The following is a 25,234-nucleotide window of genomic DNA, read 5'->3' on the forward strand; positions in this document are numbered from 1 at the left end:
GCTTAGCCTCTGCGAGTTCAGTTGAACACATTTTAAAATCAAGTCCCTGAAGACAACCCAGTGAGACAGGCAAGGCTGGTATCTTATCCCCGTTTATCAAATGAGGAAATCAAGACCTCAGGAACTGGAAGGGCCAAGGAGTGATCCCAGCCAAGGTCCTCTGAGGTCTGACCACTGCCCTTCCCACCCACCTTTGTTTCCAAACGTTACTTCAGGCAGTGCACAAATAACAGCACATGACACAGGGAGAAGGGTGCTCACTTTCAGTTCTCCTTCCCTCTTGGAGCTCTGCAAGGAGGAAATCTCCACTCAGTGCTAAGGTGTCTTTACACCCTCTCTAGGACTGTCCATCTCCCCGCTGTCTGCAGCTTTTGCTTGCACTGTATTTAACAGTTACCTTCTATTTATGGCATGTGTTATTAGATTTTTTTAAAATAAATTTACTTAAGCTTTTTTTTAAGTCAGTTTAAAGAAAATGCAGTCTTAGGATGCAGCTCTGGAAAAAATAAACTAGAGGCATGAATGGCTAGAGGGTGGGAAACATCAGCCTAAACCATGGCTTATTATTTCAATCACAAGCTAACATTTTGGGGGTTGAGGTAAGGTGAAGATTTAAATAAGGAGTAATCTGGGGGGAACTTTTTGTAAGAATTTACGGATAGTTATATCTAAAGCAGGGTATGGAGGTTGGAAAAGTTTTTAGGCTGAATGGTGTGAGCTTTCTAGGAGGGTCCAGGCTGGTTTTGTTTAACCTGGAAGCAATAACCACTTGGTTAATGTGTGTGTGGCTGTTTCAGATGCACCTCACATCATCTGAGCTCCCTAACATGACTGAAAGTTCTTTATTGTAAAGTTCACATGTCTACATCACTATAACACCATGGTGTTAGGATCATTATTTCCAGTTTACAACTGAGAAGACCAGGGCTCACAAAATTGAGTTAATGTCCCAAAGTTACCCAGATGGTGAGTGGCAGGTGAATCCCTTGCTCTTTCCCAACACCACCCCTGCCTTCCTCACCTGTGACTCTCCACCAGGTATGACTGGTAGAGAAGGATCAGGGACAGAGGACTCAGGGCAGGTAAGCATCCAAATTGTTGACTTTTAGTGTGGGAGTTAATGGGTGACGTGGTGCTTGAACTAACTGTAATTGTAATTGTCTGGCAACTCGCATGTGTCAGTCATGCAATTCAGCTCCTCACGGTCAGGGACTGGCTCCCGCACACCTTGGTGTCCCAGGGCTAAGCATAGGGCTGAGAAGACTCTCACTACATGTTTGTTGAATGAATGGTATGAGAGACAAGAATGCTTTTCTAGATGCAGTATAGCTTGCAGAGGGTGGATAGTAAAACTGGAAAGGTGGTTCAGCTTAGATGATTTACAGCCATTGATGCCTCTGCCTCACTGACTACAGCACAGGAATGGCTACAGATCTAAAAATCTTCACAGGCCAAAGCAGCTCAGGGGTTAATTTTGTACAAATATCACACTATAGACCAATATTCCTTGTGAAGATCAATGCAGAAATCCTCAACAAAATATTAGCAAACTGGATCCAACCACATATTATAAAGATTACACATCATGACCAAATGGGAATTAGGAATGCAAGGGTGGTTCAACATAAGAAAATCAATCAACATAATACACCATGAAGGGAAAAAAAACCACAAGATCATCTCAATTGAAGCAGAAAAGGCATTTGACAAGATTCAACACTCTTTCATGGTAAAAACACTCAGAAAACTAGCAATAGATGGGAACTTCCTCAACATGAGAAAATACACTTATGAAAAACCATAGCCAACATTATACTCAATGATGAAAGACTGAAAGCTTTTCCCCTGTGATCAGGAATGAGACAAGGATGCCTGTTTTCACCACTGTTATTTGACATTATACAGATAGTTTTACCAGAGCAATTAGATAAGAAAAAGGAATAAAAGGCATCCAAATTGGAAAGGAAAAAGTGAAACTATCTCTACTCTGAGATGGCATAATCCAAATAGAGAAAATCTCAAAGAATCCACACAAAAAAATGAGCTCATAAACAAACTCAGCAAAATTGCAGGGTACAAGATCAACACACAAAAATCAGTTGTGTTTCTATACACCAGCAATGGACAATCTAAAAAAGAAATTAAGAAAACAGTTCCATTTACAAAAGTATCCAAAAGAATAAAATAACAAAGAATGAATTACCCAAGAAAGTGAAAGACTTATACACTGAAAGCTACAAAACACTGCTGAAGGAAATTAAAGAAGACCTAAATAAATGGAAAGGCATCCTGTGTTCACGGATTGGAAAACTTAATATTGTTAAGATGGCGATACTACCCAAAGCAATCTACAAATTCAATGCAATCCCTGTCAAAATTCAAGAGCCTTTTTTGCAGAAATCGAAAAGTTGATTCTCAAATTCATAAAGAAATGTAAGGAGCCCCAGACAGTTAAAACAATATTAAAAAAGAAGAACAAAGTTGGACAACTCACACTTCCCAATTTTAAAACTTATCTCAAAGCTATATGCTATGGTCAGGGTTCTCCAGAGAAACGGAACCAATAGGAGATATATACAGGAGATTTATTACAAGGTATTGGCTCATGCGATTATGGAACCTGAGAAGTCCCATGAACTGCTGTCTGCAGGCTGGAGACCCAGGAAAGCCAGTGGTGTTGTTCAAAGGCCTCAGAGCTGAGGGCCAATCATGTTGATTCCTGTCTGATTCCAAAGGCCTGAGAAGCAGGAGGACTGAGGGCAAGTGAAGATTGATGACCCAGCTCAAGCAGACAGGCAGAGGGAGGGCAATCCAACTTTCCTCCACCTTTTTCTTCCACTCAGACCCTCAACGGATTGCATGATACTCACTCACACTGGGGAGGGCCATTCACTTTACTCAGTCCATTAATTCAAATGCTAATCTCTTCCAGAAACAATGTCACAGACACTCCCAGAAATAATGTTTAATCAAATATCTGGGCAACTGTGGCCTAGTCACGTTGACATAAAATTGACCATCACACCTAATCAAAAGAGTGTGCTGCTGGCATAAGGATAGACATATAGATCAATGGAATAGAACTGAGAGTCTAGAAATAGTCCATCTATGGTAAATTGATTTTCAATAAGGGTGCAGAGAATATTCAATGGAAGAAGAAGAGTCTCTTCAACAAATGATGCCAGGACCATTTGATATCCACATGCAAAAGAATGAAGTTGGACCCCTACCTCACACCATGTATAAAAATGAACTCAAGGGGCCAGCCCGGTGGCACAAGTGGTTAAGTGCGCACGCTCTGCTGTGGCGGCCCGGGGTTTGCCGGTTCGGATCCCTGGCGTGCACCGATGCACCACTTGTCAAGCCATACTGTGGTGGCGTCCCATATAAAGTGGAGGAAGATGGGCATGGATGTTAGCCCAGGGCCAGTCTTCCTCAGCAAAAAACGAGGAGGATTGGCAGATGTTAGCTCAGGGCCAATCTTCCTCGCAAAAAAAAAAAAAAAACTCAAAATGGATCAACAATTGAAATATAAGAGCTAGAACTATAAAACTCTTAGAAGAAAGCATCGAGGTAAATCTTCATGACCTTGGATTTATCAATGAATTCTGAGATATGGCACCAGAAGCATGATCAACAAAAGAAAAATAGATAAAGTGGACTTCATCAAAATTAAAAAGTCTTGTGCATTAACAGATATTATAAACAAAGTGAAAAGACAACCAACAGTAATATTGAGAAAATATTTCCAAATCATATATCTGAGAATGGTCTAGTGTCCAGAATATATAAAGAACTCTTATAACTCACAACAAAAAGACAACCCAGTTTTTAAAATGGGTAAAGGGACCAGCCCCAGTGGCCTAGTGGTTAAGTTCAGTGTGCTCCGCTTCAGCAGCCCAGGTTCAGTTCCAGGGCGGGGGCCTACACCACTCTTCTGTCAGTGGCCATGCTGTGGTGGCAGCTCACATACAAAAAGAGGGAGACTGGCAGCGGATATTAGCTCAGGGCGAATCTTCCTCAGCAATAAATAAATAAATAAATAAATAGATAAATAAATAAAAAGTGGGTAAAGGATTTGAATAGGCATAGAAAGAAGAAATACAAATGGCCAAGAAGCACATGAAAAGATATTTAACATCATTAGTCATTAGGGAAATGCAAATCAAAACCACAGTAAAATATCACTTCACAGCCACAAGGATGGATTAAAAAAAAAAAAACAAACGGAAAGTAACAAGTGATGGTGAGGAAGTAGGGAAATGGAACCCCCATACGTTGTTGGTGGGAAGGCAAAAGGGCACAGCTGCTGTGGGAAACACTTGGGCAGTTCCTCAAAAAGCTAAACATGGAATTACCTTATGACCCAGCAATTTCACTCCTAGGTATATACCCAAAAGAACTGAAAACAAGTACTCAAATACATACTTGTACAAGAATGTTTATAGCAACATTATTCACTATAGCCAAAAGGTAGAAACAACTCAATCTCCATTAATAGATGAGTGGATAAAGAAAATATGGTATATACATGTGACAGAATATTACTCAGCTATAAAAGTGTATAAAGTACTAATACATGCTATAACATGGATGAACCTCAAAAACATTATGCTAAGTGAAAGAAGCCAGACACAAAAGGCCACATATTGTATGATTCCATTTATATGAAATGTCCAGAATAGGTAAGTCCATAAAGACAAAAATGAAGATTAGTGGTGATCAGGATTTGGGGAGAGGGGACAATAGAGGATGACTGCTTGATGGGTACAGGGATTTCTTTTGGAGATGAAATGTTTTGGAATTTTGATAGAGTTTTGGAATTAGATAGAGGTAGTGATTGCACAACATTGTGATTGTACTAAATACCACTTGATTGTACACTTTAAAATGGTTCGGGGCCGGCTAGGTGGCGCAAGCGGTTAAGTGCGCGCGCTCCACTGCGGCAGCCCCGGGGTTCGCCAGTTCGGTTCCCGGGCGGGCACCGACGCACCGCTTGTTAAGCCATCCTGTGGCGGCGTCCCATATAAAGTGGAGGAAGATGGGCATGGATGTCAGCCCAGGGCCAGTCTTCCTCAGCAAAAAAAAAAAGAGGCGGATTGGCATTGGATGTTAGCTCAAGGCTGGTCTTCCTCACAAAATAAATAAATAAATAAAACAAAATGGTTAATTTTGTGTTATGTGAATTTCACTTCAATTAAAAAAAAAGGGCCTGGCCCCGTGGCCAACTGATTAAAGTTCCGCAGGCTCCGCTTCAGCGGCCAGGGTTCATGGGTTCAGATCCCGGGCACAGACCTACTTCACTCCCCAGCCATGCTGTGGCGGTGTCCCACGTACAAAGGGGAGGAAGATTGGCGCAGATGTTAGCTCAGGGCCAATCTTCCTCAGCAAAACAAACAAACAAAAAAAGCTCACACTAGTGTGTGGTCTCCCCAGCGCTGTCTGCCCTGTGTATGCTCAGCCTCAGCAGTTGCTCCCGGGAACAACGAAAATATGGAGGGAGACTCTGACCTCACACTCAGAACATGCTCCTTCCCCTTTAGTGACTCTGAACTCTTCAACCCAGCTCAGCAGTGCCCATCACCAGCAGTGGGCGAAGGAGCCAGGGCAGGACTGGGATGGAAAGGATATTGGCTTTGGACACTGAAGGTGGCAGTGTCCCTGCCCCACTGCCTGCTTTAGACCTCCAGTGACATTCCATCCCCTCTTAGATAAACTCCAAGCTCTTAGGCACAGAGCCTGCGTGTCTAGGTCCTTGCTGATATTGTGGCCTCCTCCCACAGCCAGGCTCCCTCCACAAACCCAGTTCTTCTTGGAACGCTGTCCCCCAGACCCCTTCCTCTGCTAACCCCCATTTGAACAGGAAGACTACCCGGATAAGTCCCCGTGGCCAGGGCTGGGTTGCACAACAGGCAGACAGAGCTGCAGGGCACCTGCAGAGCAGGAACACAGGGCGAGCATGAGCACACACACACACTCACACAGCTTCAAAGCAGGCATCTTTAATGATCTGCTCATTTCCCGTTTTAGTGCTATTTTACCAGGAATTTCATGTGTGTGGAGGGTAGGGGGAGCACCCTAGTCTTCTCAGCTCTTCAGGACTCTGAAGGTCTAGGTCTGGCTTTGCCCCACCCCCAGGCAGGGTTGGGGGCCCCAAGCGCCCAGCTCACCTTCCCCAGGTCTTGGTCACTCCAGGTCCCGCTGAGCCCGGGGCACCCAGGAGGCTCTCCATAACTACTCAGAAAGAAAGGAAGCGATCGGAGTTAGGGTCCACCATGCACTGCTGTGGGACCTTGAGCATCCTGACCCTTCTGAGCCTCAGTTGCCTCAACTGTCACCTGGAGCCATGACCCCGTTCTGACCACCTCCCAAGGCAGGCAGCGATCGCACACGTGCAATTGCTTGGCGCAGGGCAGCGCTGTCACCTCCTTACTGGAAAGTAGGGGGTTCTAGTGGGCTCCTTGGAAACGCAGCCAAGACCTTCGAAATGCGGGGAGGATGAGGGCGGAGACCTTGCCGTCCTCACAAGAAGACTCCCGCCCCTACCGGCCAGGTCCCTCCCTCCCCGCTATCCACCGCGCCCCCGAGCTGCCCCGCCCGGTCCCGCTCCCCACCCACCCGACCCGGGCCTTTCTCGGCCGAGCCCGGCTGGGACCAGGTGTCCCCGGCGCGCCAACATGCAGCCGCGGCTCTGGCTCCTCTTCGCCGCGCAGCTCGCAGGTAAGGCGGGGGCACGCGCGGGGCGCGCGGGGCCGGGGCGGGAGGTCTGCGCTGGCCCCGGGAGGAGCCTGACCGGTGGAGTTTAGAAAAGGCTGTCCCGGTAGGATGCAGAGCCCAGAGCCGGGGCTGCGGGGCCACCGGGAGGCGGAGCGGCAGGCACAGCCCCTGAGGGTGGAAAGGCAACTTCTCCTGGGGAGCTCACTACCTCAGCGGTCTCACGAGCCCCAGGACGGGGCCACCTTTGCCCAAAAACCTGGACCTAGCAGGAGGGGAGGCAGAGAGGGGGAGGGAGAGGGAGGAGCAGGGGAGCAGAGACGGGGAGGGAAGGACGGAAGAAGGGAAGAGATAGGGAAGAAGAAAAGAGAAAGAGGGAGGTCCAGAGAGGAAGGAAAAATGTGCTTGTCCAGGGTCCCCTCAAGGATGTGCCCCCAGGAAGGTGCCAGGGGCCCAGTTCTGGCTCTGGTGCCCCACACTGGGCCCAGGGTTCTGTACACACATTTTTATTACTTCCGGGGAAGTATTTGTAGTACAACTGGCCAAACACCAGGCTATTGCCAGTTCTCAGACACGTATCGCAGAGAACTCTGGTGGGTCCCCTGTTTCTCCAGTGTTCCCTGAGGCTGGGTGTGTGTGCAGTGTGGCTCTAGGAACAAGCGGTGCTGGAGTTGGAAGGCAGGGGAATCTAGACTGTCCCTGGGGCTAAGCCCAGCCAGACTGCCTCTTGGAAGAAGCCCCTCCACACCCCAACTGCCCAGTAACCTGTGGCTGATTACTCTCTTGCCCCAAAACCGCAAAGCCGGTCATCCTGCCAGGGGGTGACAAGGCCTGCCAGCCCAGGCTCTGACGCAGGGAGCTCAAGAACATCTGAAGCAGAAGCTAGTCCAGGCCACTCAAAGCGACTAAAGTTATGCCGATCATTTTAGAACCAGCAGGTCCCTCTGAGAATGGAATCACTGGGTTACTGAGAGGATCAAACAAATCAAATGAGACCACATGTGTGGCCGGGACTGGCTCTGTGTCCGGCGCATAGGAGGGGCTCAGCCACAGCACGGTGTTCGGTCTCCAGGGGCTGAAAAGCAAGTGGGCCCGAGAGAGACCAGGGTGTGTCAGCCAGGAAGTCTTCATGCCGGGATGCAGGAGGGGGCACTACACAAGCAGCCCGGGCCCCTTCTGACCCCGTTACCCCTCAAGGAGTCACTTCTGGGCTTTCTCGGAAGGGCTTTGGGAGTCTGTGTATTTGCGGCCTCACTGCGTGCACATGAGCACTTGACTGCCGTCCAGGAGAGGATCACAGGTTTCCTCGCTTCAGGGAGTGGCTCAAAGCTCAGGTCCTGGCATCCCGGGCCTGGGTTGGAATCTGAACCCACCGCATACAGGTTGTGTGACCTTGAGTATGTCCTTTGCCTTCCTGAGCCTCTGTTTCCTCATGTATAAAATGGGTGTAAAACAGTATCTCCCCCCACAGGACTTGGGGAGGATTAAATGAGATAATGCACGCACTATGCTCAGCACAGCTCAGTAAATATTGGTATTATTGATTCTCGTCATCTTCCCCAAGAGATCAGGGACCCAGAACAATGAAGAACGTCTGCTCCACTGAGAAGGCAGCATGGTGTTTGGGGAGAAAAGGGAAGGCCCAGCAGCCACTTGGGCCCCAGGTACCATTTCATTCTTGATGCAAGTGGAAGCTCAGAGTGGTCTGTGCGTGGAGTCAGAAAGTTTAAGCTCATCCCATCAGTGTTAGAGAAGGCCCCTCTGGGGCCAGGAAGCCTGAGTCGCAAGTACACTCAGGATTGTGAATATGGGCCCCTAACTCAGCAAGCAGGCTCTGCTTGGGGACACGCGCACACACACACACACACACACATACATGCCACACACACACACCCCCCTCTGCCCACCCAGGTCTGTGTCCTCTCTGTGCCTCGCTGCTCCTGGGTCTCTGCCCCACAGCTAAAATGAAAAGCTCACCAGGTCAGATTTGGTTTGTTGGTGCCTTCGTGGGCTTGGCTGTAAAGGACCTGTTCTAATCCTTCTCCTTAAGATTTCATTGGCTGTGATAAAAACCCCCAAGATGGGAGATACATGGAGGATAATTTACCTGTGTACAGTGGTCTCTAGTTTGCAGTGAGCTTTCTCGGCCATTCTAATCCCCAGAGGCAGGCAGGACAACGGCGCCCGGCCGCCCTCCTTTTACAGGGAGGAGACAGGCTCCACGACTTGCCTGAGGTCCCACAACTGGCACGGGGCAGAGGCTGGGTTCAAGGCAAGGTCTGTGAGTTCTGATCTAGTTCTCCGTGAACAAGCCCCTACTTGCCAATGCTTCCCGTCTGAGACTAAAATGAACTCCCAGCCCTGCTTCTGGGGTGTCTGTCCTTCCACTCAGGAATGGGGATCCAGTGACTTATCAGTTGCTGGGTTGGGGAGTGATGGGCTGTAATTGTGCCTATCAGGGGCCAGTGAGTTCCTCTTGCTGGTTATCGGCACTGTCCAGAAAGGGTGGCTGGCCCTCTTTTAGACTGGCCAGACGGGCCCTGTGCTCTGCCTGTGGTTCTGAGCTCCTCTCCCAGCCTGCGCTGGGTCTCCTTCAGCTGCTTGCCTAGCGAAGGTCTGTACATGGAGTGGCAGCTGGCCAAGATGAAAGGCAACCAGGCTTGACCTCAGACTTTGAATGCTTAAGTTTGAATCCCAGGTCACTTACTAGCTATAAGTGGGACTTTGAACAAATAACTTCATGCCTCAGTTTCCTCATCTGTGTAATGGGGATAAAAATCCCCAAGTAAGTTGGAGACTGGATTGAGATAATTTATGCAAAGAGCCAGGCGGATAAGCATGACATCAACAAATGGCCGCTCTCTCCCCGTCCCCTCTGTAAAGCCAGGCATAGCAAACACTGCCTTGCAAATGATCTCCTGGGAGGTGGGGTGCTCGAGCTCTGAGTCCAGGAGCCACCAGCTGCATTTAACACAGCCCCCTGAACCTGCAGCTGGGCAGGTTCTTCTAGGCTTTTCCTTTGATACTCAACTCAGGGACTCTGATGCCCCACAACTGTGGCCAGGAAAATGCGCTGAAAGTCGCCACTCCTTCTGCTTCTTGTAGCTCTCCACAGCAGCTCGGTGCTCCAGCAGGCCCCTGCGTCCATAATGGTTCAGACTAACCAAACAGCAGTACTGACTTGTGAAGCCAAAACCTACCACACTACTGTGCGCATCTACTGGCTGAGACAGCGCCAGGCCCCAAGCGCACACAGTCACCTTGAGTTCCTGGCCTTCTGGGACACCACGAAAAAGACTGTGTATGGCGAGAAGGTGCAGCAGGAGAAGCTGACTGTGTTTCAGGATGCATCCAAGTACGTTCTCAATCTCGCACGTGTGAAGCCTGCAGACAGTGGCATCTACTTCTGCATGACCATCGGGACCCCCGAGCTGACCTTCGGGAAGGGAACTGAGCTGAGTGTGGGTAAGAATCTGGCTCAATGAGCATTGAGCACCTACTGTGTGCCAGGTGCATGCCAGGCACCAGGGCTGCCCCCACTGTCAGCAAACCCCATTCTACAGGAGGGGACAGGGGCTGTGAGCAATAACAGTGTGGCTAATAGTAACAGAAAATACATTTTGAGACTTACCCAGGGCCAAGCACATGCAAGTGTTTAATGTAATTATCTCACTTAATGCTGCCAACCACCCTAGGAGGGTTATGATTCCCATTGTAGATGGAATGCTTAGAAGCACCACTGCTTCTTTTTTTTTTTTTAATTTTCTTTTTTGGTGAGGAAGATTGGCCCTGAGCTAACACCTGTGCCAATCTTCCTCTATTTTGTATGTGGGATGCCGCCACAGCATGGCTTGGTGAGCAGTGTGTAGGTCCGCACCTGGGATCTGAACCCGTGAACCCTGGGCCACCAAAGTGGAGCACGTGAACTTAAACACTATGCACTGGGCCAGCACTGCATCACTGCTGCTTATGGGGCCAGGGAAACACTGTCTTTCAGCCACATCAGGCCCACCTGAGGCTGCAACTGGATTGGGCTGAGTCTGCAGGCCTGACAGTGGTCTCAGAAATCCCCTCTGAGTGTGCACATGGGGAAAGAGGTCCTCACTGCCTGGACATACCCAGCGAGAGCATTTCTAGGGCAGTGGAGGCAGGTGCCCTCACATGCTGCATGGGGGCCTGTGGCTCGAACCCACACCCGGAGTTGCAGGGCTTCTGGAGATGGGACCACAAGCCCAGCTGCAAATTCACTGTGTGCCTTTGGGTTGGTCGCTCCCCTGTCTGGGCCTCAGTGTTCTCATCTGTGTCTCAGGGCTGCTGATGACCTCCACGGCCCCTCCAGCCCTTAGAAGCTGCAGCTCCTCGTGAGTTAAGTCAGTATGTCCAGCAGAAATACATTGCAAACCACAGATGTAATTTAAAACTTTCTAATAGCCACCTTAAAAAAAGTAAAAAGAAAGAGGTGAAATCAGTTTAAATAATGTATTTTACTTAACCCAATTTATCAACAATATTATCGTTTCAACACATATTTGGTATAAAAAGTATTGCTGAAGTATTTTATATTCCCTTTTCATAGTAAGTGTAATGAGTGTTCTACACACACAGCACATCCGAGTCAGACTGGCCGTGTTTCACGTGCCCAGTAGCGTGTGTGGCGAATGGCTGCCGTGTCAGACAGTGAGGCTGAAGCTATCAAGGGTGTGAGGGCAGAAATTCTCCAAGGCCCACGTCTGCCTTTAGCCCCCTCCCGGGTTAGCCCATGACTGGGGCCAACCCGCTGCCGCCTCCCACTGTCTCGCTTCCCATTCCCCTGGGTTCTTCTCAGGCTAGAGGCCTTGAGAGTGACAAGGGGACCCCCAGGAATTAGACCAGTCGGCGTGGGAGGTGCAGGGACAGCTGGGGACAGCAGCACAATTAGGAAGACAAAAGCAGACTGATGCCCTGTCACATCTCACCAGCCCCAGGTCTTGAATCAGGTGGCGGGGGCTGAGGGCTGAGAGCTCTGGGCAAGAAGCCAAGGCATCCGTCTGGGGCTGTCAACTGATTCCCCTATTGAAAATTGGGCTTTTTTGGGTTTGGGGTTTTGGTTTGGTTTATTGTTTTTGTCTCTATAAGCACTATATCTTCCCACTCATGAGATTTCAGGGGCTGAGAAAGGTGCATGGTGAAATAAAAAAACTGGTTTTCAGAAGCTTCCCCCCACCTCCACCACCACCCACTCACACCTGGCTCTGATATTTCCAAGCCCCTCATGCTGCCCTGCTCCCCAGGAGGGGCAGTCCCTCCCCAGGCGTGTCCTTGCAACCATAGCATCTCTCAGGGGCGGGGTATCCAGAGCCAGAGCCCACTCTCCTGCCGGAAGGTCAGTGCATTTTAAAGGAGGAGGCCTGGATGGTAGAGAAAGTATTTGGGGAAAGACAGGGCCTTTCTCAGGCCCCTTAAGCACACCATGGGCTCAAAAGACCCGTCCCTTTCAAAGAGGAGAGAAAGGGGAGATTTGAGGCAGGGGGAGGGTCAGGAGGAATGAAGGGGACCAGGCTTTGGGCAAGAAGCCAAGGCCCTGAGGTCCCATAGAGCCAGCTCTCTTGCAGGCTCACCACTGACCAGCTGAGAGACCTCCGTGCCTCCTCGTGTGAAGTAACGGGAGTGAACACTTCTAGGCCCTGAGGCCTGAAGGAGATACTAGAATGCTGCGACACTGCTAGCAGAGGGCAGGCTCCTTGCACGCCCTCAGAGCACTATAGCTAATGTTGTTTTTCCTTTTACACTAGTTTCCCTCAGCACTGATGACCAAGGGCCTTGGGTTGACCTGATGTGCTTAACTTTCTGTGAAAAAAGCACCTGCCCCTGAGGCAGCATGGTGTCGTGAGAGCCTAGAATCAGAGTCTTTTGGCTCAGATCCTGGCTCTGCTGTTTACTGCCTCTCGAACTTTGGGCAAGTTGTTTCAGCTCTCTGAGCCTAGGCTTCCTCGGGGATAAAATGGGGACCGCAGTGCCTGTCCGAAAAGCTGTTGGGTTCAGTAAACTTAAGCTGAGGCGCCTGGCGCTGTCAGTAGCACATGGTGGGAGCTCGGTGTGAATTCTCGTGAGTTGGTTCTTCCCAGGAGCCTCATGAAGCAGGCAGAGCAGAGCGTGTCGTCACTGTCCGGAGGAGGCTCAGGGTGGTGAGGGGCCAAAGTGTCCACTTGTTATATGGAAGATGCAGCCCCAAAGTGACCAATTTTTTGGCTGCCCCTCCCTGTCTGCTGACCTGGAGTTTAAGTTCATGCTGCCATCCTATTCCCTCTCCCATTTTGCAGAAAATCATTTCAGTGAAAAGTCTTTCCTTGACCCGCAGAGGCAAGAGCTGGATTCAGTGGCACCTGGTTCCTCAGCACCTCAGAGCCTCAGAGTCGTCTTCTGCTCTGTATGCTTGTCCCACTGCCCTATTCCAGCACTGCAGCATGTGACACTGGATAAGAATGAAAGAGAGGAGTGACCTACCCAGGAGTCAGGAGGGGGCTCCTGACTGTGGGGAGCCCTTTCCACTGTGGGGCCTTGGGGACAGCCCCTCACATTGCTGGCATTCAACTTTGAAACTAAAGGTTGAGACCAGACTAAAGGTCTCTCTACCTCTGGTTGTATATGATTTTTAAAGACACCTGAGAAGGAAAATTAAGTCCCAAAATATGCAGCCTGCATGGTATTGTACATACAGAAAAGGGCACCCACCTCCTTTCTACGGCCTTCCTCTCCTCACTTAGAGATAGGCAGGTGGGCTGAGAGGCTGGTCATGCCAAGGGCTTGGGGACTCCAGCTTTATTTACCTCAAGGTCTTCAGCCAGGTGGAGGCATGTCTACTGCATGCTTTGTTGGGCACACCGTCCTCTTTAATTCTCACAACAACCCCAAGATGAAGATGGGAGCCATCTGTATTTCAGCAGATGGGAAAACTGAGACACAGAGAAGTGATAGGACTTGCCCCAAGTCACACGGTGGTTAATCAGGGGTGCTGGGGCTCTGTTGAGATCTGTGTGGCTCCAGAGCCCCTCTCTCTCCAGGACACCAAGCTGACCCCCATCCCTGGGTCCTCAGATAGATCTGAGAGTTGGGGAGGCAGATCAAAAATTCTTTTGCTCTGTGACCTTCAAGCCCCGCAGCAGCCTAGGGAGCAGTCATAGGACCTTAGTACCTGGATGTAAGACGTGCGGTTTTAAGTTTTGTCTCTGAGTTGACCTGCTGTTTACCTGGCTAAGATATGTGTCTTACTTGCTTTCCACAGTTGACGTCCTTCCCACCACTGCACCGCCCACCAAGAAGCCCACCCCCAAGAAGCCTAAAGTGTGCCGGCAACCAAACCCGGTGACCCAGAAGGGTGAGTTCTCTCCTCCCCCTGGACTCTCAGAAGCGCAGCAGACAGTCCCACTCACTCCCCTCCTTCCTTCCTTCCATAAGCCCTTCCTAAGTCTGGACTCTCTAGCCTGTTTCTCTGGCCCTGAGCTGGGGTCAGAAGGGAAGCTGAACATGACAGCAGTGCTGTCCTCAGCAGCTCGCAGTCTAGTGGGGGACACACTTGCAAATCGCCACAGGACAAAACTTAATGAAGGATACGTCCACCCAAAACTTGCTCACAAATGCTCCTAGCAGCATTATTCATAACAGCCAAAAAGTAAAAACAACTCAAATGTCCACCAACTGATGAATGACTTAACAAAATATGGAATATCCATACAATTGAATATTATTTGGCCATGATCAAGAATGAAGTACTGACACATGCTACAGCGTGGATGGATCTTGAAAATATTATGCAATGGGCCGGCCCCATGGCTTAGCGGTTAAGTGCGCATGCTCTGCTGCTGGCGGCCCGGGTTCAGATCCCAGGCGCGCACCGACGCACCGCTTCTCTGGCCAGGCTGAGGCCGCATCCCACATACAGCAACTAGAAGGATGTGCAGCTATGACATACAACTATCTACTGGGGCTTTGGGGGAATAAAACAAAGAGGAGGATTGGCAATACATGTTAGCTCAGAGCTGGTCTTCCTCAGCAAAAAGAGAAGGATTAGCACAGATGTTAGCTCAGGGCTGATCTTCCTCACACACACACAAAAAAAATATTATGCGGTAGAAGAAGCTAGTCACAAAAGCCCATATACAGTAGTCCCCCATTATGTGAGGGGGATACGTTCCATGACCCCCAGTGGATGCCTGAAACCACGGATAGTACCAAAACTTATATACACTTTGTTTTTTCCTATGCATACATACCTATGCTAAAGTTTAATTTATAAATTAGGCACAGTAAGAGACGAAGAACAATAATTTCTCTTTGGCATGTCTGAATTGCTAGCATCACTGCTCTTGTGCTTTGGGGCCATTATTAAGTAAAATAAGGATTTCTTGAACACAAGCACTGCCATACCACAGCAGTCGATCTGATAACTGATCCACTAAGTGACAAATGAGCGAGCAGGGTAGCATATACAGCATGGATTTGCTGGACAAAGGGTGGGACAAAGTGGGAAGGTGCAAGATTTTATCACACTACTCAGAACAGCGTGCAATTCAAAACTTATGAATTGTTTATTTCTGGAATTTTCCATTTAATATTTTCAGACTGCAGTTGACCGTGGGTAACTGAAACCACAGAAAGCAAAACTGCAGATAAGGGGGCAACTGTATTATATGATCCTATTGATATGAAATGTCCAGAATTTGACATTCATAGACACAGAAAGTAGATTAGTGGTTGCCTAAGGCTGCGAGTGGGGAAGGAATGGAGAGTGACTGCTAATGGTACAGGATTTCTTTTCGGGGGGATGAAAATGTTCTAGAATTAGATTGTAGTGATGGTTGTACAACTCTGTGAATATACTAAAACCCATTAAATTATGCACTTTAAACAGGTGAACTTTATGGTATGTAGATTATATCTGAATAAAGCTATTGACAAACAAATAAACAAAAAACCCAACCCAAAGGAGCAGCACTTTAGGCTTTCCCAGTTTTGATCCCTAACAGAGGACCTAACACACAGTATGTGCTTCATATATGTTTGTTAATGAGTGAACAAACTCACCTCTCTGTGCTATAAGCACCAGGCACCACAACTGGAGTACACACACACGCGCGCGCACGCACACACACACACACACTTTCCTTTAAGCCATCAGTCAAATGTGCTTCTGGAAAAATACTGACCTCTGTCCCCCAAAAGTTACTGGTGACAAACAGAAAGTGCCACCTGCTCCTTCCCATAGAACAAACCACAAGCCGCCACATCAAAGCTGCCTCATGCTGCTGGGTTGCTTTGTCTTAAAAAATATAGAAAGTCCCAGAAAGAGCCTGGGGAGAGGCATCTAACAGGATCTAGGGGATGGGAGAGGGAAGCTGTCACATGAGGTCACAGTAAAAAGAAAATCAGAACCCATGTCCAGGAGGGCAAAATGTTGGGGATCATAAAGGTGGAGAACAGAATGACCTCATTTTATAAAATATTTATGCCCCACGACTTCGGCTAAAGGATTTCAGGCAGGGTACAACAGAAAAAGGACACAAAAGGCAAATACGATGCAGTCATGCAACATATAACGACGTTTCAGTCAACAGCGGATCGCATATGCAACAGTGGTCCCATAAGATTAGTACCATACAGCCTGAGTGTGTAGCAGGCTAGACCACTAAGTTTGTGGAAGCACACTCTATGATGTTCGCACAATGGTGAAAGGGCCTAATGATGCATTTCTCAGAATGCATCCCCGTTGTTGAGCGACGCATGACTGTAGAGCCATTAAGATGACAACACAAAAGCTGAGTCTGTGCTGTGGCACCGGAGTAGCAAGCAAACCCAGCTGAAACAAAGGGGACACTCCAGGTTACATGGCACCACCAACACCCCCACCACATTGATGTAAAGAAACAATCCCAGGCACCAAAGCCTTCATTCCGGCACTAAATTCTAGACGAAACCTGCTCTGTTCATCCTGATGTCAGGACCACTGAATGATAGTGAATTCAGTAACACTTTTATAAATGATGGGAAAAAAGGTCTTTGAATTTCTTGCATCATTTCTTATATCAACCCTTAGTAAAATCCCAAGGTAAAATGCAAATCCAACATTAGTAGGTTATTAAGAATAACCAGGATGTGTGTTAAGGTGACCAGAGGGGCTAGATGGAGGCTGCGCTGAGGGGTGGGGGCCATGAGGCAGTATAGCCTAGTGGTAAGTCAGCCAGACCTCGGTGTGAATCCCGGTCTACCACTGCCTATAGTGTGTGACTTGGGCAAGTGATTCAGCCTCTCTGAACCTCAGTTTCTTCATCTGTAAAATGAGGATGTTTACCCGGCTAAAGGGAAGACAGAATTAAATGAGATACAATATACAAGGCACTCAGCTCGATGGGGCACCCAGCCAGAGCTCAAAGCTTGTAATCATGAATGAAACGCATAGGGCTGCCATCGAGGGGCCTGCTCCCTAAGGCTTATGGCTGTCCCTTGAGACGACACTGAGAGGTGCTGGGGGACAATTTCTAACCCACTGTCTCAGGAGCAGTGTGGTGAGATCCAGACCTCAGGACATCCTGAGACCCGAGCAAGGCGAGGAAGACCGGGCCGAGTGTCACTGGTGTGGCTTTGGCCGCTGGCTCCCTGCCCATGCAGGCTTTTCGCCGCCTTTATTAGAAGCAGCAGCTTTTCCTGGAGTCACATTTTGGGCAGGTGATCGTGCTTCGCCGTGGACCTGTAGCTGTGTCTCGGGCCTCCAGTTATGACCACTCCTCAGGAAGCCTCCCCTGACCTGCCTCCCCACCAGAAGGAAGGGGCCTTCAGCCTGTGCCCACCTCCAACATCGAGGTAGAATTTGCACATCACAAAATTCGCCCATTTTAAGCATACAACTCAATGATTTTTAGTAGATTCCCCAAGTTATACAACCATCACCACGATCTCGTTTTAGAACATTTCCATCACCCCAATAGGCTCCCTTGTGCATGTGTACAGCTAGTCTCCATCCTCACCCTGGCCCCTGGCAACCACTTATCTGCTTTCCGTATCTATAGATTTGCCTCTTCTGGACATTTCTTATAAATGGAATCATATAATATGTGGTCTTTCATGTCTGGCTTCTTTCACTTCGCATCGTGTTTTCAAGGTTCATTCAGGGTGGAAGAACGTGGAGGAGATGAGAGGGAGGCAGATAGAAACCCTTGCATCTCAGAGGTGGGAAGGACTTTCCAGGGCCTCACCCAGCCTTCCACTCAGTTCAGGAATCTCCTCTCCACATCACACCATCCAGCCTTGGCAGTGGCCGGCTCCCTCCCGTGGAGCAGCCCCTCCATCCCCTCCGCTACCTCTCATGCCCTCAAGCTGTCATGGTGGGAGCGGCCCTGCCTTTCAGAAGCTGGAGGATGCTGGGCATGTAATTTAACCTCTTTGAATGTTGGTTTTTCTGAAATGTAAAATGAGAGAGAAAAATGATAGTAATAACTTCCTTCCTCACGAGATGGAAGTTTGCAGTTAGTTCTGTATTTGGCAATAATAGGTATTCGGTAAATATTCTCTCCCTTCCCAGACATCCAAAACTCTTTCTGATTTTTTTAACCTTGAGCCCAAATCATCAGCCTTGCTCTTTTCACCCAGGGGTCCTAGGTCTGCCCCTCAGCTACTCACAGGAACCAGCCACAGGGGCACGAAGGGTGTCAGAGAAGGATTTGGGGCATTAATAATGTAAACTCTGCTGTTTAGATAGCACACAAAATGGGCAAAGGAACAAACAGGCAACTCATGAAAGAAAAATCACCCAAGTGGCCAATATATGAAAATTAGGCTGAAGCTGACAGGTTATCAGGGAATTGAAGTGAAATATCATTTTTCACGCACTGGACTGGCAAAATCTAAAATCTCTGATAATATCAAGGGTCGGCAGGGTGCACGATTGGTGGTGAGGAATGGAAATCAGTGCTGCCTTCTTGGAAGGCATTTGACAGTATCTATTACAATTTTAAATGGACATAGTCTATGGTTTAGTAATTTCCTTTTTCGATATTGGCTTCAGGCAGACTCTTGCATAAGGAGAAATATACCAGGATGTTCTCTGCCGAGTTATATGTAAAACACAGGAAACAAACAAAATGTCCGTTGATGGCTAAATAATCCATGGTACATCCCTACTTCAGATGTTACTCTGGTAGAAAAAAAAAAATGTGCTGGAATGTTTAAGTGAAGGAAAAACACAGCTGCAGAACAATGTGTACAGCATAAGCCACTGTATTTTTTCTAAAAACAAAAAACTGTATGAGTCCATGTAAATTACCTGTGTGTAAATGCAAAGACAAAGGTACCAAGTTAACAATGGCAGTTACTTCTGTGAAGGAGCGAGGATGCCAAGGTGCACTCTAACCATATTCTTGAATCTTTTACAATGAAAATATATTCAGCTAGTTCTCGTGAAATTCAAATAAAAGTTTTAAAAATAAATAGTAAAAATCCCATTACCAGGCAAGAAAATTGTCTATCTCCTCTGAACAGAAATAGCTCCTGAGTTTAATTAATTTTTTTTAAAATTTGGATGTCGGATATGAAATTTTGTATATAAAATTATCTCAAGTGTCTAGGAAAAAAACTAGAAGGAAATATGCAAACCATGGTATTCTCTGGGAGGTGGGGCTTCCAGTTGATTTTTCCCTTTGTTTTTATCTGCATGTCTCAAATGTCGATATGTGTGCCTTTTCCAGGCCTGTCATGCGGCCCCATCACCCTCGGCCTCCTGGCGGCTGGTGTCCTGGTTTTGCTGGTGTCCTTGGGTGTGGCCATCCATACACACTGTAAGTTTTGCCTTCTTGGGCCATCATGCGACCCGTTTTGCTGTTGGAGGTGTCTCTGAGGGTCCTTCCTTCTCTAGAGGAGCAGAGAAGATGGCAGCCTGGTGAAAGTTTGCCCCCACCTCACCCCTCAGATCCCGTGGTAGTTCCAGAGATGATTCTTGGCCCAAGGCCATGCTGCAGGGGTCAGAAACCAGCCTGTCTCTGGAGTCTGATCTGGCTTTGAGTCCAGCTCTGCTGCTCCCTGATCTAGTACCGTGGGCACCTGCCCTGGCCTCTCTGAGCCTCAGCTGCCTCACCCAGGGGTAACCGTATTACCTACCTCCCAGGGCTGCTTTGTAAAGTCCTCCCCAAAGTGCCCAGCGTGTATGTGCTCAGTAAGTGGGACTCCCATGAGCAGCTGGGATAGAAGCAGTGCACAGAAGAGATTGTGGTGGGGTTTGGGTTATCTTCACGGAAACTAGAAATCCTCCTCTTCTGTGAGGCTGCAGGGAAACTCAGAGATGGCTGCCGCTCCCAGCCACTCTGCAGGGAGGATCCTCTCCTTCTACAGGCCCCTAGCGGAGCTGCAGGGGAGGCCCTCATGGCTGCCCGAGTCCAGAGCCCCAGGCTCTGCCGTGGGCTCTCTGCTCACCTGTGCCACCTTGAGTGAGTCACTTACCCTCCCTGGGCTTCTGTAAAATAGGAGGGGGTGGCCGGCAGGGGCATGGCCTAGATTGGTGGCTCTTTTATAGGTTGCAGACCGCTTTGAACATATGATAACAATTATGGACCCTCTCCCCAGAAAAATGCATCATGCACACATTTTTGCATACAATTGCCACCCACAAAAGGATCTATCTCCCCCATTCTAAGAAGCCCATTAAAGTTCAGTGATCGGCAAACTTTTTTGATCAAGGACCTCATCGGTAAAAAATTTAAAAATTACAAAACTAATGTAATTAGCTATATTTATTTGTTTAATATATTATGTATGTTATTACATGTGCTTCAAAAATAAAAATTGATAAAGGATGGGATAAACATGTAAATACACATGCTCATATTTCCTCCCTACATCCCAATGGGGAACCTTGCGTATCCCCCAAATACACATGTTCTAGTTTAAGACCACTTGTCTGTGTGACCGCTCATTCCTGACCTGCTGTGAAGGGCAAGATAGCATGTTTAAGGACACGCAGACTGGAGTAGATTAACTGAGCCTGAATTCCGTCTTTACCACTTGCTAGCTGCATGCCTTTGGGCAAGTTACTCAGTAACGCACTCACTCTGTGCCTCAGTTTCCCCATATAAAAAAATGGAGATAATAAGAGTAGTATCCAACTCACAAGTTTGCTGTGAGCGTGAAGGGAGTTGAACCATGTGAAGCTGGAGCGGAGCCTGGCAGGGAAGTCGCCTGAGGTGCCAGCTGCCCCTCCCGTCACCCTCCTCACTCTCTGGGGCTTGGTGTCAGTGGCCCACAGCCCAGCCAACTGGTGGTCTTGTTTTCTTCTTCCAGGCCTGCAGAGGAGAGCCCGGCTTCGCCTTGTCAAACCGTAAGTGCTTGTGCAGCGGCCCTGGGTGTGGTCCTGGCTTCCTCAGCCCCTGCTGTTGCTCACTGCTTCCACTGCAAGGAGCCAAAGCCAGAGGCCACCTCCAAAAAGTCATAGACTGTATAAAGAGGTGGGGTGATAGAGTTCAGGAAAAGAGATCACCTAAGCAAAAAAAACACCAAACCAATTAGTCGTTTATGTGTATTTCAAGTATGGGAAGATTTAGCTCTTAGCTCTCTTGATGATAACAATCCACTCTTGCATGCATAGGATGTGGTAGGGTATCCCAACCTCTTTCCTACCCACTATTTCATTCAACCTGGTCCTGTGTGACATAGGAGGGTTATTTTTACAGACCAGTCGACTGAAAGACTTGCTCAAAGTGTTTGGAACAGTAAAGAGCAGAATTGGATTCGAAGACAAGTCAGTTCACCCCAAGGCCCGTGTCTTCCACCAGCAGTGGAATCCAACACCCAGTGTTGGGTGTCAAGCTTGACCCCACCTAGGTCCCTGGAGTTGGCAAACTGACCAGCTGAGTTACACAGATACAGGGGCTAAAAAGCACTCGCTTTCTAGGCCCCCTGAGCTGTGTAAGCACCAGCAGAATCCATGAGGCTGTGAGAGGCTAAAGGCTCCTGGCTGCTCCCAGCCTTTAGGGTGTCCAGACCCCAGCTGGGCCACAGGCAGTGTTCTTGAAATGCTTTTTTGTCCTCAAAATAGAGACTGTTTCACATCTACCTAGCTCGTTAATTACAACCCCCTCCATATAGAGGTGTTTGGAAAAAAAGAAAGCCCCTGCTTCTAGATGCAACAGGGCTTTGTGCTTAAGAGCTCTGTCTTGGTGTAAGGCAGATCTGGGTTTGAATCCTGTCTGCCACTCACCAACCATGTGACTGAAGGCGAGTCACTTCACCTCTCTGAGCCTCTGATGCCTCATCTGCAAAATGAGATAACAGTACAACCTCATGGCTATTGTGAGGACTTACTGGGGTAATACCCATAACGTGCTCGGCCCCTGGTCCCATGGAGTTGAACCACACACTCTTGTCACTTATGAGAGTCATCTCTATGAGCCCAACAACCAAGGAACAAAATATATTTTTAAATATTCTAAAATTATAATTTCCATATAAACTCTCTATATGTCTACATTATTTATACATTATATTTGTGTGTATAGTTGCTTAAACCTACCTGCAGTATTTTATGGGCAATTTTCAATGATAATTTTGATTGTGTGCAATTTTCATCTTATGTGCTGGATTTAGAAACTACCCCCTACTTAAGAGACAGTAACTTGAGTATATTTGTCTAAGCCTAGACCTCCAGAATGTTCTGTTCAACATCTTCCCCACAGTGACCTTTTATGGGGAATGAGTCCCCCTCATTTTAACTTGTTCCCCAGTGATTCTGGCCCCCACTCCCTGCTTCATTTTAACTTGTTCCCCAGTGATTTGATGCCAGTTTTGGAGGAGCTAGATGCAGGACTTGATGCTTTGGCAACTCCAGGGGTTCTGAGGATCAGCTCAGGCAGGGAAAAGGCTGGGGTGGCCATAGGTGGGCTCTAGCCCCCTCGCTCTCTTCATTCTGAACAGTTCTGCTCTCATTTCTTGCCTGTAGTTACACTTACTAGTAAGATGTCGTTGAACAAAAGGGTTTGTGGCTTAAAAAAGTGTTTGAAAACCACCTCTGGTTTTGCTGTCACGATCCAGGTGTGCGTGAAATAATCGTTGAGCCTCACAGATCAGCTGTTCTGAACTCAAGTCGCGATTTGGGGCAGACACTCCCCAGCCTCTAACTGTCCTCAGAAAGTCACCCCATCCTCAGGCCACCTTCTGGCCCCTTGGCGTGCGTTTGTGAACAGCTTATCTTAGAGGGTACTGCAGGAAGTAACACTATTCAAAGCTCAAGTTCTTAGGCCTGCGTTTTTTGAGCTTTTTAATTTTTTTTAATGACTAAGATGAGTCCTGAAAACATAGTGACAGAAAACTCTTGGCCCCAGGCTACTTACTGGGAGGGGAGCGCTGCATCCTCATGTGCCATTTGTCCCTGTTACAGGAAGTTCAATATCATTTGCCTGAAAATAAGTGGTTTCACAACTTGCTGTTGTTTTCAGGTTTTACAAGTGAGCAGAGAATACACTTTTGGTGTCCTGCTACAAAAATACATCAGTCAGTAACGAGGGAGATCAGGAATAACGAGGGAGAAGGGACACACTGAACCATGGAAATTTCACCTACCTGCTGAAACTGCTTGCTTTAACTGCTGCATGGTCTTTCTGTGGGCCTCACGCACGGGAGCAACTTGTTAGGTGGTCATGGGGAATCTTAGAAAGAAGCTTCAGAACCCCAGGGCACTTTCTGCAACTCACAAGATGTACTGGAGGACTGAGTATGAAATGCCGCCCAGGACACCACTTCCGGCTCCTGTACTCACCCTGGGCTAGGCTAGGACCATTGGTGTTGGCCGTCAAGCCACCATCTTGCAAGTTGCTTTGCCTGGGCAGGGCAGTGACGCTGAGACCTGAGTCTCTCATGGGATGGTGCTGGGATGGCTCCCCTCTGGTCTTCACAGGCTGGCCTGACCGTCCTCACAGAGAGCACCACAGAGCAGACTCAGATTGGAAGTGAGGAATCCTAGGAGGGGCTGACCTGGCTCCTACGGTCGTTTCAGTTTCTGAGGACCTCCTTTGGGGCTGGAAACTTGTGGTTTTGGGAGCAGGAGGTCACTTTTATCTCCCATGAGGAAGTTCCTCGGCGTTCACTTCTACACTCCCATGACTTGTATGTTTCTTCTCTTGTTTTCTGTTCTTTTCATAAAAATGTGTTGGTTGTAAAAATAAAGTCCTGAGTGAAAGAGGCATATGGCTCCTGTAATGTAAAAGCACAAAACCCCATCTGTAGGGCAAAGGTGTTGATGCTCAGTTGAAAAGAAATAACAAGGATAAAATGTGCATGTCCTCATTTTGCATCCAAGCTCCTCATTTGCCCCCACAACATTTGTTCATGTCACAGGTTTAGAGAAGGCCTGGAGAGAAGGCCAGCACACCCAGAACCAGGCAAGAGGTGTCTCAGGGGCCGACCCTCTCTGGCCCACTCCCAGGAGGCCACAAGGCTGGTGACCGTGCACCAAAGAGAAGGTGAAAGGCATCAGGGTCTCTGTCACGTGTCCATTAATTTTTTTACTGTCTCTCAGTTTTGACAGTCAGAGAAGGAAAATGCATGGAGAAAACGCTGAGCTGGAGAGGGGAGTCGAGATGGCAAAAGTCCCTAGATCGTATCGCAGCTCCCCACTCTCGGCTTTAGCAACGTAAGGGCTATTGAGGCAAAAAAGGATGCAACCTTAGGCTGGATTAGCAGAAGCCTAATGGCCAGGTCATAGGAGAAGAGAGTCCCACCTGCTTTTCCTGGCCAGCCCAGGGTGGAGGGGTGCAATTTAAGAAAGGCAATGGCAAACTAGGCCTGTTTAGAAGCCTCTGGCAGCCACAGAATGTGAAGAAGGGGCAGTGTGACTGTCTCCGGGCATCTGAGATGCTGCCTGTGGAGTCGAAGGGCGCAGCAGCACTGGTGTGGTGGGTGGCAGTTAGGAGGGCCTAGATTCGGGAGGTGCTCAAGAGAAGCAAATGCTTTCTGGCCATCAGCTGTTGGGACAACAGGACCCATTGCCTCCCAAGGCTGGGGGCTGGGAGAAGGGGCCAAGGTAGCATGGACCAGACTCCTCCAAGGATCACTTTTAAGGCGGGCTCCTTGCTTCGAGATGTCCCATTTCATGATAAGAGACTAAGGCCCGGCTGAGCAGCCTGCCCTCCCTGAAGCTCACACCCAGTCCGCAGCGGATGTCAGAACAGGCCTCAGAGCCCCTCATCCCACTACAGGCTATACTATTTAACAGCATCTTTCTGCTGCTGTCTTTGCAATTGTGTTTAGTTGTTTGCAAGTTCACACTGGGTGAGGTTGAGGGGCCCCGGGGGGGCGTGTGTGCTCCTGGGTCTGTTTTCTGTGCACAGGCACCTGCCCAGCGAGGCAGGCTTGGCTTGTCTGCCCAGGGAGCTAGAGCCAGCTTGGCTGTTGGCGGGGAGGGCTGCGGTGAGGAGGTCTGCACCCAGCACCTGACTTTGGTTTTAAAGAAGGAACTGAGCATTTGCTACTTTCTGGAGGGCCGTTATTGCAGAATATGCACACACAAAAA

The 25,234-nt window shown here is 48.5% G+C and overlaps 1 protein-coding gene across 2 annotated transcripts; it reads left to right on the forward strand.

The window, feature by feature from the left end:
- The first annotated feature begins 6,630 nt into the window (after nt 1-6,630).
- CD8B (CD8 subunit beta) lies at nt 6,631-23,906 on the forward strand. 2 transcript variants are annotated; one of them, XM_087436461.1, is made up of 7 exons: nt 6,666-6,720; nt 8,279-8,378; nt 9,820-10,179; nt 13,976-14,068; nt 19,428-19,517; nt 21,013-21,049; nt 23,163-23,906. In XM_087436461.1, exons 2-7 carry the CDS (start codon nt 8,330-8,332, stop codon nt 23,173-23,175), a joined length of 642 nt encoding a protein of 213 aa, XP_087292587.1. In that variant the 5' UTR covers nt 6,666-6,720; nt 8,279-8,329; the 3' UTR covers nt 23,176-23,906. The 2 variants fall into 2 exon arrangements, with proteins under 2 accessions (XP_014648246.1, XP_087292587.1); XM_014792760.2 differs by lacking the exon at nt 8,279-8,378 and having other exon boundaries at nt 6,631-6,720.
- The last annotated feature ends 1,328 nt before the right edge of the window (nt 23,907-25,234 follow it).

This window comes from Ceratotherium simum, chromosome 11 (genome assembly GCF_057802395.1).
Source record: "Ceratotherium simum simum isolate JZ-2026a chromosome 11, ASM5780239v1, whole genome shotgun sequence".
NCBI classification, from domain to species: domain Eukaryota; kingdom Metazoa; phylum Chordata; class Mammalia; order Perissodactyla; family Rhinocerotidae; genus Ceratotherium; species Ceratotherium simum.